The 19,733-nt window shown below is 48.5% G+C and overlaps 1 protein-coding gene across 1 annotated transcript in view; it reads right to left on the bottom strand.

Moving 5' to 3' along the window:
- The window catches only part of CCDC6 (coiled-coil domain containing 6), a 51,388-nt gene extending 35,442 nt beyond the window's left edge, over nucleotides 1-15,946 (bottom strand). Inside the window, exon 1 of the mRNA XM_040362036.1 lies at nucleotides 15,565-15,946. Within this exon, the coding sequence (XP_040217970.1) occupies nucleotides 15,565-15,825 (261 nt within the window). The 5' untranslated portion in view covers nucleotides 15,826-15,946. The remainder of the gene's footprint in view (nucleotides 1-15,564) is intronic.
- Between the last annotated feature and the right edge of the window lie 3,787 nt (nucleotides 15,947-19,733).

Below are 19,733 nucleotides of genomic sequence, written 5' to 3'. Positions count from 1 at the left end.
GTTGGAAGACAGTATTAACCACTTTTGGGGCGACTCACGCCGACATATGTCGGCAATTTGAAGTGGAATATCAGTTGCTATGGCAGCAGCTAGCTACTATAACCCCGGTATCCTTCAGTGAGCAGTCCGGTTGCCGATAAAAGTGTTCTCTGCAGCGGATTCGCCGCAAGATCACTTTTATTTTATCGGCAGCGCTCTCAGGTGCCCTCTGCTGCTTACCAGAGCATTTTAGTGTAAATATGAGATCTGAGGTCTTTAAAGCCCAGATCTCATATTTAAGAGATCCTGTCATGCTTTTTTTTCTATTACAAGGGATGTTTACATTCCTTGTAACAGGAATAAAAGTGAATTTTTTTTTTTTTGCAACCTGCAGATTTTTTTAAATGTCACCTATGGGTAAACGTTTGTCGCCATTCCACGAGCGGGTGCAATTTTGAAGCGTAACATGTAGGGCTGCAACTAACGATTATTTTCGTAATCGATTAGTTGGCCGATTATTGTTTAGATTAATCGGATAATAGCCTTAAAAATGTTTTGTTTTTTTAAATTTGCATTTTGAATTTTTTTTGGGCCAATTTGTTGTTGGGCAGATTACAAAACACAAAATGCAGCAAAAACACATTACATGCTTTTCTGCAGCTTCTCCTTTGAAGTATATTAACTACTTAAAGACCCGCGTATTGTAAATGTACGTCCTCTTTTTAAACATGGATATCTCAGTAACGGCAGCAGCTGCTGCCACAACCGAGATCCATGTTTTCAGCGGGCGGCCGTGTAAACGATAACGGCGGTCTCCGCGGCGGATTCGCCGCGAGATCGCCGTTATCAGTGGCGGGAGAGGGCCCCCCCTCCCGCCGCTTTTCCGCGCCCTCCGCCGCTTACCGGAGCCGTCGGTAGCGGCGGAGGAGATCCGATGCTGCCGCCTGGAGAGTGAGGACTTGAGTGAGGGCAAGATGGCCCCCACCTGTCCTCATAGCTCTGCTGGGCGGAAGTGACGTCAAAACGTCAGTCCCGCCCAGCCTCTTAAAGAGACAATTTTTTTTTTGTCATTTTTTTTAAATGACAAATTTTCCTTTTTTTTTTTATTTGCATTTCAGCCTAAATATGAGATCTGAGGTCTTTTTGGCCCCAGATCTCATATTTAAGAGGACCTGTCATGCTTTTTTCTATTACAAGGGATGTTTACATTCCTTGTAATAGGAATAAAAGTGATCATTTTTTTTTTTTTTATATATATATTTTAGTGTAAAAAATAATAAAATTAAATAAGAAAACAAAAATTTTTTTTTTTTTAAAGCGCCCCGTCCTGACGAGCTCACGCGCAGAAGCATAAGCGAGTAGCGCCCGCATATGAAAACGGTGTTCAAATCACACAAGTGAGGTATCGCCGCGATCGTTAGAGCGAGAGCAATAATTATAGCACTAGAGCTACTCTGTAGCTCAAAAAATGCAACTTATTTTTAAGGGTAAAAGTTTGACGCCATGCCACGAGCGGGCGCAATTTTAAAGCGTGACATGTTGGGTATCATTTTACTAGGCGTAACATTATCTTTCACAATATATAAAAAAATTGGGCCAAATTTATTGTTGTCTTATTTTTTAATTAAAAAAGTGAATTTTTTCCAAAAAAAGTGCGCTTGTAAGACTGCTGCGCAAATACGGTGTAACAAAAAGTATTGCGATGACCGCCATTTTATTCTCTAGGGTGTTAGAAAAAATATATATAATGTTTGGGGGTTTTAAGTAATTTTCTAGCAGAAAAAACTGTTTTAGTCTTGCAAACACCAAATCTGAAAAACACCTAAGGTCTTTAAGTGGTTAAAAAAAAAAAAAATAGCACCGTTTTGCGTTAAAAAAAAGTCTTTGCCCTTTCCAAATACGCAGCAGCTTAAAAGAAAATCATGGATGTGAACGTGTCCCATAGAAAAACATGTGAGGTGTAAACCCAGGCCCGAGATGTTTAGTAACATAATGGGCATTAAAAAAAAAATAAAAAATAAAGTACAAAAAGAGAAAATAATCGCTACTGTAAGGGGTTCGTTTTTTACTGTGGGACAGTGAAAGTAATACAGTAGCGATTTGCCTTTTTGTACTATAAAGGGCTAATTTTAGTTTTTTTAACCCCATTATGTTACTGGCCGATTAATCGATTATGAAAATTGTAATTGATTAATTGTTTCAGCCCTAGTAACATGTTCGGTATGAATTTACGCAACATTATCTTTCACAATATATAATAATTGGGCAAACATTACTGTTATCTTATAATACAACAAAGTGTTAAAAAAAAAAAAAGTGTGCTTGCAAGACAGCTGCACAAATACAGTGTGACAAAGTATTTTATGCACCATTTTATTCTCTAGGATATTAGAAAAAAAATATATGTTTGGGGGAGTTCAAATAATTTGAGCAAAATGAAAAAAAATAAAAATATTATTTTAACTTGTAAACACCAAATCTCAGAAAGAGGCTTGGTCCTTAAATGGTTAAAACAGGTAGAAATCTTTTTTTTTTTTTTATAAACGCATAGTCACTAGGAAACCGCTTTTTATCTGACAGAGGGGATGATATACAGATTAGTTAGATTTGAAGCAGCAGGGTGAAGAGCAGATCAGTGATAGTGAGAGGTGACAGGCAAGGAGGGGGAGGACGACAACAGAGGGAGACAGGAGAGCTGCAGATAGTAGCCGACGACAAAAGCATGTATGTTGACAATATATTAGGGCTGCTGAGCCCGACATCAGAGTCAGTGTACAAAAGGGGAGGATAGAAACTGTCAGGATCAGCCAGGTATGTCAGGTGATACAGGGGGGCAAAATACACAGCACAAGTACTGTGCTGTATAACATGCATTTAAAAGAAACAGGATCTTTATTTTTTTGGGGGTTAATTTAATTTATCTGCAATACATGTTGCAATCTCAAAATTACTTTATATACTCTGGTTACACCTACAGACTTAGCTCATAAACAGACTAGAAGCATTTCTGAATACAGCCCTTAGCACACAAGTAAAGCTGCATCACAATCCCTGATACTGTCCAATATGAAAAACAGGCCAATTTTATATCTATAGTAAAAACAGGTTTTATACAACCGCGTACTTCAAAATAACAATAATTGAGCCCCTGTGTATGGCCAGGACGGTCAGTCAGCGCTTTTCCACAATTGTACACAGAGGCCTTCAATTTTAAAATCTTGTTCAAAATGCTGTAATGTCATATTTATTACAACAGTGACATTATCCTAATAGTGCAGTGTTAGTTCCAAACTCATTACATAGCACAGGTATGTACATTAACCTCATGTGCAACACTGACAGTTCTGTCTACTTCACGGCCTCAAGGAAACAGCCCTGAGCTCCCTATATCTGAAGGCTGGATTATGTGTCATAGTTTGGGTGTGCCAAATCCAAGATCTGCAAAACAGGGCATTAGACAATGGAAACACTCCTCACATGATAATATATCCAATTATGCAGTCTTTGCAAGTCTCAACCATTGCCAAATTAGGTACAAAACATTGATATGCGCAATAATCCGCACATATAGGGGATGCCATAGAATAAAAAAAAATCTATTTCTGTGCTCAAATATTCCAGCTGTATTTTCTCCTCTTGTTCATTACCAACAGATAAGATTTTATTTATTTTTGTGCAGTTTGCTGCACTTTAATGCAAGCAATAGCATGGTACAGCTGTAAAGATTAACTGAATGATGCAATGTTCTCACCAGAACTGTGCATTGCGGCGCATCCTGAAAATGTTGGCATGTTTATTTTCATGGTCACCGCCTTCCCTTTTAAAGTCACCTAAATGGAGATCTGTAAATGGCATCACATACACAAACTCATAACATTGTTCTCTTATTTAAAATGGATATGGTCTGCAGGCAAAACTACATTTCCAAAAGATCAGGTACTTCAAAAACCCAATAGAATCAATCTCCTTCACATGAGAGTGATGTGCAGATCACAGGTTTAATGTCAGACTGCCGCAGTCCTCCCATACAGGCTCTGTGAAAGCTCAAGGAAGACTGAACTACGAGCGTGCCAAGCAGCAAGATCGCTGCCCATTCAAACTTCTGAGGTGGAAGACAGTACTTGTAGTTTTTTCATTTACAGGAATCGGTCAATGAATGACGCAGCTGTGTGGGAGGAGCCCTGCAGAGCCACACCGTTTTCAAAGTGGGTGCGGGGAGAGGATACTCCACCCGCTGTCTCAGAGAGAAGAGCGCTCACAGTGGAAGGTGCAGCATGTAAAGGTGAACTTAAAGGGCAAGGCGATTGGCTCACTTTAAATAAGGGCTGGGGAAAAAAAAAAACACAAAACAGGAATAAAAGCAGGCATTGCTAACAGCTGCTGCCCAATGTATTTTTTTTGTTTGTACTTGCAAATGGAAGCCTGTGTTTACGGTCTCCTAAAGATGCTAGCCAACTCATCAAATCTGCACAGAACAGCCAACGTTTGCATTAAAACCCACACCATAAGTGAGAGATACTTAACTCAGAACTGTCAGCACATTGCAGGCACCTCTGGGTATCTGCATCATCAGGTCCATATGCAATTTAAAGTGGTTGTAAAGGCTGAAGGTTTATCTTCATGCATTCTATGTACAAAGATAAAAAAAAAAAAAAAAAAAGCTTCAGTGTGCAGCTTCCCCAATACTTATCCAAGCCCAAACTCGATCCAGCCATGTGCACGAGACCCAAGGCTCTCCCGTCTTATGGATGCAGAGACAGCTCGGGAGCAAGCTCGCGCACACACACACACACGTGCCCCCACAGCAGGCGGCTTACTATGGGGGGACTCGGCAAGGGGGAGGGGCCCCGAGTGCAGACGAGGGACCTGAGGAGGAGGATCGGGGCTGCTCTGTGCAAAACCACTGCACAGAGCAGGCAAGTATGACATGTTATTAACCACTTGCTAACTGGGCACTTAAACCCCCCTCCTGCCCAGACCAAATTTTCAGCGCTGATGCACTTTGAATGACAATTGCGCGGTCATACAACACTGTACCCAAATAAAATTATCATTTTTTTTTTCATAGAGCCGTAAAGACTGAATTAAAAATATATATTTTTTTATACATGGTTATAAAATTTTGCAAACAGGTGACTTTTTTCCTTCATTAATGTACGCTGATGAGATTGCACTGATGGGCGGCACTGGGCACCGATAAGGCGACACCAGTAGGTGTCAGTGATGGGCACTGGTAGGTTACACTGATAGGTGCCACTGGTGGGCACTGATTGCACAGATGAGCCTCCTTCCTCTTTGGGACCAATGTTCCTTGCACATAAGCCAGTGATCGATTGAGGAAAAAACAAAAACAGATTACCAAGCTTTTTTACATCACGTGATCAGATGTCCTTGGCTGACACCTGATCACGTGGCAAGGGGCCGAGATCTGTGACTCGGGTGATCACTGCGCGCGCCCTGCAGGGGTGCGCGCAAAGGGGACGCCTATTGACAGCCTCCCGGCAATTGGGGTCCGCACTGTGGCCGTCATTCAGCTATAGCGCGGACCCTTAGTGGTTAAACATTTTCTTCTTTACAATCACTTTATGCAAATAGGTGCCCAGAATGAAAAACAAAAACCCTGAATGCCCTTGTTTGCCAACCACAGTAAGAGCCGGTTCACACAGGGGCGACCTGGAATCCGACTTCAGGTCGCCCCAAGTCGCGCTGCATGAAGAAATGAATGTAAGTGAATGGAGCCATCTTAATGTACACTACTGCAGTCGCTCCGACTTAAAAAAAAAGGTTCCTGTACTACTTCAATCCAACTTGTAACCATTGATTTCAATGGAAGTCGCCTCCAAGTCGGATCCCCGTTCACATTGAGGCAACTTTACTGGAAGTCACCCCAGTGAGAACCTGTTCTAAGGCAAGCCCCTCCCTCCCACAGGGGAACTTCACGCCAAATTTTAAATAAAAAAAAAAAAAAAAAAAAAAAAAAAAACGTGGGTTCCCCCTCCAAGGGCATGCCAGACCCTTAGGTCTGGATTTCAAGGGAAACCCCCTACGCCAAAAAAAAACAGCGTGGTCCCCCCCACCCCAAATCCATACCAGGCCCTTATCCGAGCACGCAGACCGGCCAGTCAGGAAAAGCACCTTGCCCCCGTGTTGATGGGGACAAGGGCCTCTTCCCGACAACTCTGGCCGTTGGTTGTTGGGTCTGCGGGCGGGGGGCTTATCAGAATCTGGGAGCCCCCTTTAATAAGGGAGCCCCCAGATCCCGGCCCCCCACCCTATGCCCATTCACCTGGTGGAGGAAAAATGTAAAAAAAAAAAAAAAACACACACACACACACAGGTTTTTAATGTGGATTATTAGGCAGGTTCGGAGTGGTCTTCCGACTTCTCCCTTCTGACGGGCACCACCGCTGTCTTCTTTCACCAGCGGGGGCCCGGTCTTCTGCGTCGCCTTCTTCGATGTTGACTCAACGTTCCCTCCCGCTGCAATGCCGGGTGTGCGGCGATATATATAGGCCTCTTATGCTGTCACAGTCCCAGCATGCTCCGGGTGGTGACGACAATTAACCCGCCCCCTTATGTCATCACCACCCGGGGCATGCAGGGACTGTGCCGTCATAAGAGGCCTATTTAAATCGGCGCGCACCGCACACCCGGCATTACAGTGGGAGGGAGTGTCGAGTCAACATCGAAGAGAAGGTGCCCGGCGGAAGTCAGAAGACCCACAAAGTCGGAAGAAGACCCCCGGAGATGCCTAATTAACTACTTTAAAAACCTGTGTAGTGTTTTTTTATTGACATTTTTCTTCCAAGAGGTGAATGGGCAGGGGTACAAGTCGTGTTGTAAGTCGCGTTGCGATTCATACTCAAGTCGTGTTCAAGTTGCCTCCCAAAGTTGCGCTGAAAGTCGTGTTGCCCCTGTGTGAACCGGCTCTAAGGGTACTTGCATACTGTATTTTGGCATCAGTATTCCTGGTCAAACGATTGAGTTAAATTTCCACGTAATTGAACGTGCACAAAACACAAAAAAAAAAAAAAAAGATATAGCTTTGAGAATGCAGTTCTAATCTCTTCATATTACATTTTCTTTTCTAATAAAAAAATTGAAAAAGGTTATATTTTGATTTCCTTTAATGCATCAAACTTTATAACATTGCATGCAGGGTTGTCCACATTACGATGAAAAAATAACGATTACAGAGTATAAATCTTTATAAGACAATCAGGCGATAATTACCAAATAGTGGCAATAGGAATATTTCTTTCATAATTAGAATGATTATTATTGTTGTTGTAAAAGAATGTTTTCATTTCCCCTTCTCCTTCCTGGTTTTCATGCTTCACTCAATTATTTTTTATGGGCGAATACTGTACTGATTAAAATAGAAATAGTTTGTTCTGTTATCTTTCAAGATTTTTTTTTTTTTTTTCGATTGTCCCTTTGGATAATTTTGCATGAACTGTTGTGATAATCTCTCGAAAGGCGAACTTTCCAAATGCATTTTTTTTTTCGTCCGATGTTCTCATGTGTACCATGCATAAGGGTAGATTTAGATATACGTTTAAATCTCCTTTGCCTCTGAAGCTTCATTGGATCACGATCCAGAGGCTGCTGGCAGGCAGTAAGGAAGCGATGCAGCTCCTCCTCACCGCCTGTTTGATCTGCTGTAGCCAATGACAGATTGACTAGGCCTTGGCCCTGATCAACAGATTTATTTCACATAGGGTTGCACCGATATCCGTATCGGTGCGGATACTAACCATTTGCGGGTATCAGTAGTTGTGCAAATGATCTGATACTAGAAACCGATACCTTCAGGTTCAGGTTTTTTCAGCTTTCAACAGGAAAATGTGGGGTAAAGTAAAAAAAATGCTGGCACTTATCGGTTGTTAAGGAGCGGGGCCGCCGCACCCTTAACAACCGATGACGTTTCAGCTGTCCCGTCTCCTCTTACCCTCCTCCCTGCTGTCACTTCTGCCCCTTTTAACCAGCTTTGCTGGGTGCCTTCCCCATTTCCACCTCTCTCTCGCCAGCTGCAGTGTTCTCCTAGCCGCTAGTGGGTCTGTCGTCCTGCATGGTCCGATGGCTTCCTGGTTGTCAGCTGCAGCTGTCCTCAAACCTTCGGTTTTTTATCACAGGTATCTATTTAAAGCAACACTAAACTTTAAAACCTCCAATTATTTTTTTGCTGCTGTGATCTGACTAAGAGGGTGGCTACATTTGTTGTTCATGGTCCCATTATATGTAGGACCATGAACAACAAATGTAGCCACCCACTTCTGGATTGACTATGGGATGTGTAGTATGCATAGAGAATTGCATGTGACCACAAACGGTTGGAATCTTGGCCGGTTTAACAGGAGCCGGCCGAGATTCAAACCATGTATGGGCAGGCTCACTCTACCAAGTTGATCAATTACCTCGGGTACAAGCAGCATGCCAGGTTTTACCTGCGATTATCGCTAGCGGCTTCTATAATCACTAGCAATAATCACTGTCTTCTCCTGGCGGGGACAGCTTCTGTGTTTATAGGAAAATAAAGCAAATTTCTTTCCCGCAACCATGTCAAAATAGCCGTGTATGGCCGGCCTTACACTGCTCATTCCAAACAAACTGCTATGAGAGGAAAAAGGAGGAATTTGGGAGATCATGAAGCATGTGCAAAGAAGCAGAAAAACACAGTAAGAAACAATTTACTAAAATAAAAATAAAGTAGTTTTACAGGGCCATCAAGTAGTGGATGCGTATGTATTACTGGAGAATAAGGATATCTTTAATGTCACTTTAATACATCTGGAACAAGGAATAATCCACTAAAGACCGATTAATAAAAATCACTAAAATGGAAAGCCTTCATATATAAATTTTGTATTGTACAGTGCTGCATAAACTGTTGGTGCTATAAAAAATCCTGTATAATAATAATAATAATAATAATAATAATAATAATAATAAAAGGAGTCAAGTGCTTTTAACTCAAGGCAAAGTGACTGTGCATTTTTTTTTTTTTTTTAAGCACCCTCTCTTCAACTTCCCTTACCACAGTGTTTCTCAATTCCAGTCCTCAAGGCGCACCAACAAGTCATGTTTTCAGGATTTCTCCCAGCTGAAACAGCTGTGGTGATTACTAAGGCAGTGAAACTGATCAAATCACCTGTGCAAAATAATGGAAAGCCTGAAAACCTGACCTGTTGGTGAGCCTTGAGGACTGGAGATGAGAAACACCGCCTTACCAGCACACGCCTGCCTCTGAGATTGCGACACTAGCTGGTGCTTCTAGGTATAGGGGGAACATGTGGCCTCCCCCCAGGTGAGTGTGTTTGGGTCTAACACGCCACTGCTTTGCCCATGTACTGTCACATGACTCAGAGCAAGGACGCCACCTCCCTTATAATCTAACACCTTAGATTTCAGTGTCGGCTACACTGGAGGCAGGAGCTGCAATAAAATGCTGATAACAGGAGTGTAACTTGGGTAATGGAGAGCTTTACTAATATACTGTCACTAACTGAACAAGTGGAAGTTAGAAGCGGATTGGTTATGATGCACAGCTGCACCAGATTCTGTGTGCATCAGTTTTGGTAAAGCTCTCCCCTTGTCTGCGCTACACTGCAGCCAGAGACACTACCCGATACTTCTGGGTACAGGAGGAACATGTGACCATCTCTCCTTTGACAGTGCTTGGGCCATGAGGACAACTGCTAGGTCTGAACACCGACATGACCAAGGCAATGAAGGCAACACTCCCCTTGGCCCCTGACACCACTGCTTTCAGTACTTGCCGTGATAGATGGAGGGAGGCATGGTGAGTATAAGACAGGCCCCATGGCATGGACATTGTTAATTTGCCTGCCAGGTACATAGATATAAATACAAAAAAACAAAAGAACAAAAGCTGGACAGCCGCACTCCAAAATTTTCTTTAAAAGAGATGTCTTTATTTTCAACTGTGCATACAGTCACTGCAAGCCCACAAAAATCAGTATGGCCAACGTTTCGCACTGGCGTCAGTGCTTAGTCATGACTAAGCACTGACGCCAGTGCGAAACGTTGGCCATACTGATTTTTGTGGGCTTGCAGTGACTGTATGCACAGTTGAAAATAAAGACATCTCTTTTAAAGAAAATTTTGGAGTGCGGCTGTCCAGCTTTTGTTCTTTTGTTTTTTTGCTATTACCGCATTGCCAGCACCCTGGTGGTTCAACAACCCCTGATCATCACGAGGCTCACCTGGAGCGGTGAGAATTCTGTCTGTACATAGATATAAATGACCTAAAGTGGCTGTATCACCACAGGGACCTTTATATCAAAGGGGGACACCTGTAAAAGAAGTGCTTTTACTTAACTTTTAAGCAGTCCATGTATTGAAAAGCAGCCAGATCTCCACTCCCCAGACGCTGCAAGTATTACCCATCTGATGAATCAAATATTTGCTCACCCTGCCAGACACTGTGGTGCCTTATGCTGGCTCATATGTACTGTAGTGATATACAAGCCAGCAGGAGGAGCCAATGGCCTGAGGGAAAGCAAATCCTACATGAAGGACGAGTACAGGTTTGGGCCGAATATGGCTAGAACCCCATAAATGCCACCAGGGCAAAAAAAGTGCTACTACCCCAAGTTATGCAAAAGTCCTCCTGAGTTGTTGGGTACAGGATATGCAGTCGCTCAGCTGCCAATACAATAAATTAGTAGAACATAATCCGTAACTCCACGCATGCTCTTAAATGTATCCAAATTTATTGACGCTCCATAAAAGACAGACAGGTCCAGCAGATGTTAACATGTTTAAGTCACGACTACCTTGTTGACAACATATTTTTGCTCTGCAGCCTCCCATAACAAAGGCGTGGGGATGCTCATTACACCGCCAATGGCCACATCGTCCAAATATGTAATGAGCTTCCCCAGCTCCTCTTTTACATGCAGCTTTGGTGTGGGGCGGGGATATGCAATTAGCGGACCTCCAGCTGTTGCAGAACTACAATTCCCATGAGGCGTAGCAAGACTCTGACAGCCACAAGCATGAAACCAGAGTCAGAGGCATGATGGGACTTGTAGTTTTGCAACAGCTGGAGGTCCGCTAATTGCATATCCCTGGTCTGGGGTGTCTTAGCAGCAGATTGGACAGCAGTTCCGAGTTTGGTCTGAAATGAAACATACCCAAATCCATAGCTTCTCTTGTAGTATTGTCAGCACATCAGCTTTATACATGTCTCCACCTGAAAACCAGCCTTCCTTAAGGAGGGATGGTTTGCGGGTAGAGACGTGTTGTATGCAGTCACTTTGCTGACAACCAAATAAGTCACGAGGAGCCAAGTTTGCATTGCAGCTGATGTTTTTCCACATCACATTCCAATCCTAATTTTGGTTCAAACCTGTGCTCATCCCTACTCTACACATCTGGAAGGAAGTATAGAAGGCTCTAAGACAGGGGTGGCCAACCAGTGGCCCGGGGAGCCCTCTGATGTGGCCTGCGACCACATCACAGGTTGCCAACCATCCATAACAAAGCATTAGTGTTGTGAATGAAGCAGGTGGTAGAGGAAGAAAGCGTCTGCAGAGCAGAGCCCCATAAGCCAATGCTTCCTCTACAGCGCCAGCTTTTGCCACAGGCGGAGTCTATGGCAAAGTTCAGCTAACCCGCAGGATAGACAGGTGCAGTACGCTGCACCGGCGGTGTGGGCAAACTGAAGCACATCAGTGTGAAAGCAGTCTTAGGCCCTTTTCACACGATCAGCCCGACCCAATCGGATCCTCAATTCACCTCTATAGTGCGGCAGATGTAAAAAAGACTTTTGACCGCTTATGCCCACCTACCTCCAATCCGCAAAAAAACAGAAGGGACAGAATTTGTCCCCTTCTTCCATCTGGGCGGATCAGATCGGAGGGCCTATAGAATAGATGTGACCTGTCATCCACTCATTGTGGCCCGCGACTGATTACCAAGTTGCTTAAGTGGCCCTCGCTCTTCAAAAGGTTGGGCACCCCTGCTCTAAGAAGTGGTTGGAGAATTAGGATGCAGTGGCTTATCACGACACAAGCTGCAGGAAAGGTTTCCTTTCCAAGTTACTTCTGTAAAAGTACCCCTTTGCTTATATGGTCACTTTAGGTAAGCAGGTCTATGCACTCGTTCTGATCATTGTGAATGTTTTGGAGTGTGCCAGAGAAGGAGCGGGAACACCAGAAACTGGGGTGGACAAAATCAGTGGCAGGACCTATGGCGCAGGAACCTCTCCATTACCCCACATCTTGTACAGGAAGTCTAGGAGGTGTGTCTGCCCATCTGCCCCATCACTCCAATGTCACTTCCAGGGGGGGAGTATCCCTTTCTTTATCAGCAGACATTGAAGACCAGTGCTGGTTCTAACTACACCAATGAACCAGAACTTTATGAGCACACACCTAATATTGAGTAGGCCACACTTTTGCTGCCAAAACAGTGCCAACCTGTTGAGGTATGGATGCCACTAGACCTCTGAAGGTATGCTGCGATACCTGGCACCAAGCCATCAGTAGTAGAGCCTTTTAGTCCGATTAAGTTGCAAGGTGGGGCCTCAAGGATCGTACTTGTTTTTCCAGCATATCCCACAGATGCTTGATTGGATTTAAATCTGGAGAATTTGGAGGACAATCCAACACCTCAAACTTATTATTGTGTCGCTCAAACCATTCTTGGACAATTTATGCAGTGTGACAGGGCACATTATCCTGCTGAAAGAGGTCACTGCCATCAGAGAATACCGTTTCCACGAAGGGGTGTACTTGGTCAACAATGCTTAGGTAGGTGGTAGATTTCACAGTCAGTAATGTCCACATGAACAGCAGGGGCCATGGCTTCTTAGCAGAACATTGCCCAAAGCATCACACTGCCTCCACCAGCTTGTCTTCTTACCATAACACATTCTGGTGCCATCCCTTCCCCAGGTAAGTGGCACACACCCACCCGGCCATCCACATGATGTAAAAGAAAACGTGATCCATCAGACCAGGCCACCTTCTTTCATTGCTCCTTTGTCTGGTTCTGATGCTCACTTTAGGTGCTTTTGGCTGTAGACACAGGTCAGTATAGACACCCTGAGCAGTCTGAGGCTACACATCCCATACACAAACTGTAATGCCCATTGTTTTCCACACATCACCTTTACTTGCTGCCTTATATATCTCACTGACTTTCACATGTCATTGTAATGAGATAAGCATTGTGATAAAGTTTACCTATCATGGTCATAAAGTTATGACTGATGGAGGTATTTATTGGAAGGTCCCTTGTGGGTGGAGCACACCTTTATCTATAGACATCTGTGGCCAGACACGTATGATCTGAACACAGGACACCTTTCTTCTAAGCTCTGCTTGTACAAGACATCTTGGGGGAAAAGCCTGACCATCTCTTTCCCCTGAGAACACTTGGTACCTACAGAAGCCATGTTCTCCCTCTACGGGCTAACAGGTAGCTGCGACACTGGGGGTTCCCTCTACGGGCGCACAGGTAGCTGCGACACTGGGGGTGCCCTCTACGGGCGCACAGGTAGCTGCGACACTGGGGGTGCCCTCTACGGGCGCACAGGTAGCTGCGACACTGGGGGTGCCCTCTACGGGCGCACAGGTAGCTGCGACACTGGGGGTGCCCTCTACGGGCGCACAGGTAGCTGCGACACTGGGGGTGCCCTCTACGGGCGCACAGGTAGCTGCGACACTGGGGGTGCCCTCTACGGGCGCACAGGTAGCTGCGACACTGGGGGTGCCCTCTACGGGCGCACAGGTAGCTGCGACACTGAGGGTGCCCTCTACGGGCGCACAGGTAGCTGCGACACTGGGGGTGCCCTCTACGGGCGCACAGGTAGCTGCGACACTGGGGGTTCCCTCTACGGGCGCACAGGTAGCTGCGACACTGAGGGTTCCCTCTACGGGCGCACAGGTAGCTGCGACACTGAGGGTTCCCTCTACGGGCGCACAGGTAGCTGCGACATCGGGGGGGAGGGGGGGGGGGGCTTCCTCTACGGGCGCACAGGTAGCTGCGACACCGGGGGGGGCTCCCTCTACGAGCGCACAGGTCGCTGCGACACCGGGGGGGCTCCCTCTACGAGCGCACAGGTCGCTGCGACACCGGGGGGGGGGGCTCCCTCTACAGGCGCACAGGTAGCTGCGACACCGGGGGGGCCTCCCTCTACGGGCGCACAGGTAGCTGCGACGCCAGGGGGGGCCTCCCTCTACGGGCGCACAGGTAGCTGCGACGCCAGGGGGGGGGCTCCCTCTACGGGCGCACAGGTAGCTGCGACGCCAGGGGGGGGCTCCCTCTACGGGCGCACAGGTAGCTGCGACGCCAGGGGGGGGCTCCCTCTACGGGCGCACAGGTAGCTGCGACGCCAGGGGGGGGGCTCCCTCTACGGGCGCACAGGTAGCTGCGACGCCAGGGGGGGGGCTCCCTCTACGGGCGCACAGGTAGCTGCGACGCCAGGGGGGGGCTCCCTCTACGGGCGCACAGGTAGCTGCGACGCCAGGGGGGGGCTCCCTCTACGGGCGCACAGGTAGCTGCGACGCCAGGGGGGGCTCCCTCTACGGGCGCACAGGTAGCTGCGACGCCAGGGGGGGGGCTCCCTCTACGGGCGCACAGGTAGGTGCGACGCCAGGGGGGGGCTCCCTCTACGGGCGCACAGGTAGGTGCGACGCCAGGGGGGGGCTCCCTCTACGGGCGCACAGGTAAGTGCGACGCCAGGGGGGGGCTCCCTCTACGGGCGCACAGGTAAGTGCGACGCCAGGGGGGGGCTCCCTCTACGGGCGCACAGGTAGGTGCGACGCCAGGGGGGGGCTCCCTCTACGGGCGCACAGGTAGGTGCGACGCCAGGGGGGGGCTCCCTCTACGGGCGCACAGGTAGGTGCGACGCCAGGGGGGGGGCTCCCTCTGCGGGCGCACAGGTAGGTGCGACGCCAGGGGGGGGCTCCCTCTGCGGGCGCACAGGTAGGTGCGACGCCAGGGGGGGGCTCCCTCTACGGGCGCACAGGTAGGTGCGATGCCAGGGGGGAGGCTCCCTCTGCGGGCGCACAGGTAGGTGCGACACCAGGGGGCTCCCTCTACGGGCACAGGTAGGTGCGACACCAGGGGGCTCCCTCTACGGGCACAGGTAGGTGCGACACCAGGGGGCTCCCTCTACGGGCACAGGTAGGTGCGACACCAGGGGGCTCCCTCTACGGGCACAGGTAGGTGCGACACCAGGGGGCTCCCTCTACAGGCACAGGTAGGTGCGATACCAGGGGGCTCCCTCTACGGGCACAGGTAGGTGTGACACCAGGGGGCTCCCTCTACGGGCACAGGTAGGTGCGACACCAGGGGGCTCCCTCTACGGGCACAGGTAGGTGCGACACCAGGGGGCTCCCTCTACGGGCACAGGTAGGTGCGACACCAGGGGGCTCCCTCTAATACCAGTGATCTGATGTGAAGCATGGACTGTACACACGATGGAAAGGTTGGGCTCCCATCTGCTGTGGAACTACAAGTGTCAGCATGTCCCAGACGCTCCCTCGCAGCTGGCACTCTACAGGTGCCGCCCTCCTCCCCCTCCCGTCCCCGGGGTGGCGCTATACTCACAATGGTGACGCTGGCTTTTCTCAGGTCGCGGTTCTCCTCTTGCAGCGCCTTGCACTTCAGCTTGTAGGTCTCCAGCTCGATCTTCAGCACTTTGTTCTCCTGCTGAAGAGAGGCCAGCCGGTTGGTGAGCTCCTCCAGGCGGAAGGGCGAGATGACGATCCCGGTCTTGCTGGAGGAGGAAGCCGAAGAAGACGTCTGCATGGCGACTGAGCTGTTCCCGCCGCCTCCGTCTGTGTCACTCTCGCTGGCACTGTCCGCCATGGCCGCGACTGACTTGGGCAAGAGGGAGGGAGGAGGCAAAGGGGACACAGGCGGTGGCACCACACACAGCACACCCGCCCTCTGGGAGAGCACACTGCACTGCGCACACTCTGCAACACACCACCGAGTCCAGACAAGAGGGCGCTCCGCTCTCATCCCCAACAACGCCGCTTATTCACAGCGGCCCCTACAGGGCACCTGGAATAGTACAGGCAAACCCCACTACGAAAGGAAACATTTTTATTTCATGTTGGATAAAGCGAGGGGGGGTTATAATAACCAATGTCAGCTTTATTTTTGTCATCTGTGTCCTGTTCAGGAAATTTCCCTTCACTTCCTGTCCCATAGCCAAAAGAGGAAGTGAGCAACCCCAACCAAAGTGAGGGCCTTCCTGGCAATGTCAACCTACTAGATTTAAATTGACTGACTCAGCACCAAAAATTTACTAGCACAGCCACGTCTTTACTGGCATTTCTAAAAGTTACAGTTTTAAGGGCACATTTCCAGACATCCCAACCTGCAAAAGCTAATTTCAGAGAGGTGGCAAACTCATTTCAGGGAGGTGATGCTTCGCGCCGGTGCCGACAGACCCCCCCCCTCCCCCAATGAAATACAGCCTGATCAGTGCCAATTAAATGCAGCTATATCAGTGCCAAATAAATGCAGCCAGTGCCAGGACAAGGTCATCCAGCGCCCCGGGCAAAGATGCCAAACTGCGCCCCCCCCCTTTCCCTTAGGGTTAAGGGCAGGGATGGACTGGCCATTGGGACTACAGGGAGTTTCCCGGTGGGCCGATGGCTCAGTGGGCCGGCTTCAGTGACAGTGGACCGCCGCCCCCCTCCGCTCCTCTGTCTCTCCCTCCCTGCAGCGCTCACCTCCTCTCCCTTCCCACAGCACTCACCTGGGGGGAAAAAAGAAGCAGGGGGAGGAGCAGAGGGGACTACAGAGGAGCATGGGGGGGACCAGAAGAAGCACGGGGGGAGGGGACAGACAGCTGACTCAACAGCTATGGCCTGTGAGTTTCTCACTTCTGCCTAATCTTGTCCCATAAGGGGGGGCACCAAACTGATTCTTTGCCCCGGGTAAAATAATGTCTAGCTTCCCCACTGGTACTGCCTATAAGACTACCAGTACCAGCCGTTCTACTCTAATAAATAGAGTGGCTAGTGAAGGGGGAGAGGGGGCTTGGGTGGCCGGGGGGTGCGGGAGTTGTCCAGCCACCATGGGAGAGACCTGTCAAAGTGGGCCAGTCTGGATGAAGTCCAGGGCCACATTTCTGTCCCAGTCCAACCCTGGGTCAGGGTGCTTCCCATCCATGCAATAAACCATTGCTCCAGGGGCAGCCGTGCCTCCTGCCCACCCCTTGTCCAGGCCCTGAATGCAGCTATACCAGTGCCAATACCAGTGCCTATTAAATGCAGCTTCACCAGTGCCAATTAAATGCAGCTATACCAATGCCAATACCAGTGCCAATTAAATGCAGCTATACCAGTGCCAATTAAATACAGCTATACCAGTGGCAATTAAATACAGCTATACCAGTGGCAATTAAATGCAGCTATACCAATGCCAATACCAGCGCCAATTAAATGCAGCTATACCAGTGCCAATTAAATGCAGCCAGAGCTTTTTTTCTCAGAAAATAGGTGCAGGAACTCAACCACGACCCCGTTTAGATTTCAAAAACAGTAGAAGGGTCTTAAAGGGGCATTAAATACCAGGATTGCATTACATGCAGAGTGCAGAGCTGTCACTTGTAAACACAGAAACCAGACTTCTGTGTTTACAAGTGATTGTGGTGAGCAGGCACCAAAGGGTCTGAGCCAGAGTTCCCCCTGAAAAAAAGCCCTGAATGCAGCTATACCAATGCCAATACCAGTGCCAATTAAATGCAGCTATACCAGTGCCAATTAAATGCAGCTATACCAGTGCCAATTAAATACAGCCTTACCATGCCCATGGAATCATCTGATCACATGATAAGTCAGTGATGAGTGAGCTGAGAGATGTGGTGAGAGAGTCACAGTGATGCTCAGCGTCACTGTGTCACTCTATCCACACTCTGCAGAACTCGCACACTCTGGAGGACCAGCCTGTGCATAGCAGAGTCAGTGTGACTCCTCCCTCCTCACCCAGGTCTTCCTGGCAAGGGGAGGACATCTGTCATCATCATGGATGACTCATCAGCCGCTGGGCGGGTTCGCACTGTTAGCTTACACACAGCCGACTCTCTCTGTCACGCCTTGCTGCACATCCCACCACAATCCTCTCATGACAGAAATCTGATCATCCCGCCCGTAAATGGTAAAGCCACGGCGGCCACTTGGGCAGCGAGTGACAGTGCAGGCAGGCTCAACCGGGAGATTGGGCATAGTTGCCAACATTGTAAAAAAAATTATAGGGACACTTTTTTGTCTGTGCGCGGAGTCTTATTGTAATTAGGGGGGCATGCATTTTAAAGTGTGGTGTAGAGGAGGAAGAAAAATGCGTCATGCGGTAATTCAACGGAATTGCGGGCTTGGCTTAAAGGGGTGTGGCTCAAAGGGTGTGTGGTCCGAGTCTGAGATGAATGAGGGATGGAGGGAGAAAGAACGAAATAGGTAGTGAGGGAAGGTAAAGCAGATAAAGATACTCCAAACACCTGGTGTTAGCACTTCAATTATCCGGGCACCATGGCTGTTATGGTGTGTGGATGTTTGAAGCGCATTATTATTATTATTGCATTGTAATATAAAATTAAATAGTTCAACTCACCATAATGCTGAATCAGTGGGAGCCCTGAGTGTGTCCCATGCCACCAGATGCCATCAGGTGTCCCCAGGGGAGTCCCTCCTTCCATCAGGTGCCCCCAGCGGAGTCTATCCTTACATCAGGCATTCCCAGCAAAGTGCCTCCTTACATCAAGTGTCCCCAGCGGAGTGCCTCCTTACATCAGGTGTCCCCAGCGGAGTGCCTCCTTACATCAGGTGTCCCCAGCATAGTGCCTCCTTACATCAAGCGTCCCCAGCAGAGTGCCTCCTTTCATCAGGCATTCCCAGCAGAGCCCCTCCATACATCAGGTGTCCCCAGCGGAGTGCCTCCTTACATCAGGTGTCCCCAGCGGAGTGCCTCCTTACATCAGGTGTCCCCAGCGTAGTGCCTCCTTACATCAAGCGTCCCCAGCAGAGTGCCTCCTTTCATCAGGCATTCCCAGCAGAGCCCCTCCATACATCAGGTGTCCCCAGCGGAGTGCCTCCTTACATCAGGTGTTCCCAGCAGAGTGCCTCCTTACATCAGGTGTCCCCAGCAGAGTGCCTCCTTTCATCAGGCATTCCCAGCAGAGTCCCTCCATACATCAGGTGTCCCCAGCGAAGTGCCTCCTTACATCAGGTGTCCCCAGCGGAGTGTCTCCTTACATCAGGTGTCCCCAGCGGAGTGTCTCCTTACATCAGGTGTCCCCAGCGGAGTGCCTCCTTACATCAGGTGTTCCCAGCAGAGTGCCTCCTTACATCAGGTGTCCCCAGCAGAGTGCCTCCTTTCATCAGGCATTCCCAGCAGAGTCCCTCCATACATCAGGTGTCCCCAGCGAAGTGCCTCTTTACATCAAGTGTCCCCAGCGGAGTGTTTCCTTACATCAGGCGTCCCCAGCGGAGTGCCTCTTACCTCAGTGTCCCCAGTACAGTACCTCTTACATCAGGTGTCCCCAGCGGAGTGCCTCCCTACATCAGGTGTCCCCAGCGGAGTGTTTACTTACATCAGGTGTCCCTAGCGGTCAGTGTCCCCAGCAGAGTGCCTCTTACATCAGGTGTCCCCAGCGTGCCACTCTCGTGGCAATACTGTTTGATAGAGCTGTGTGCATTGCAAATGCAGCTGGACAGACGTACACATTATTTGGTAGATAATACAGTTCACTTACTGTATATTTAAAG

Source organism: Rana temporaria, chromosome 8 (assembly GCF_905171775.1).
Source record: "Rana temporaria chromosome 8, aRanTem1.1, whole genome shotgun sequence".
Taxonomy (NCBI): Eukaryota; Metazoa; Chordata; class Amphibia; order Anura; family Ranidae; genus Rana; species Rana temporaria.
The sequence above is the reverse complement of the archived record's forward strand: the minus strand, read 5'-3'. Positions and strand labels throughout refer to the sequence as shown.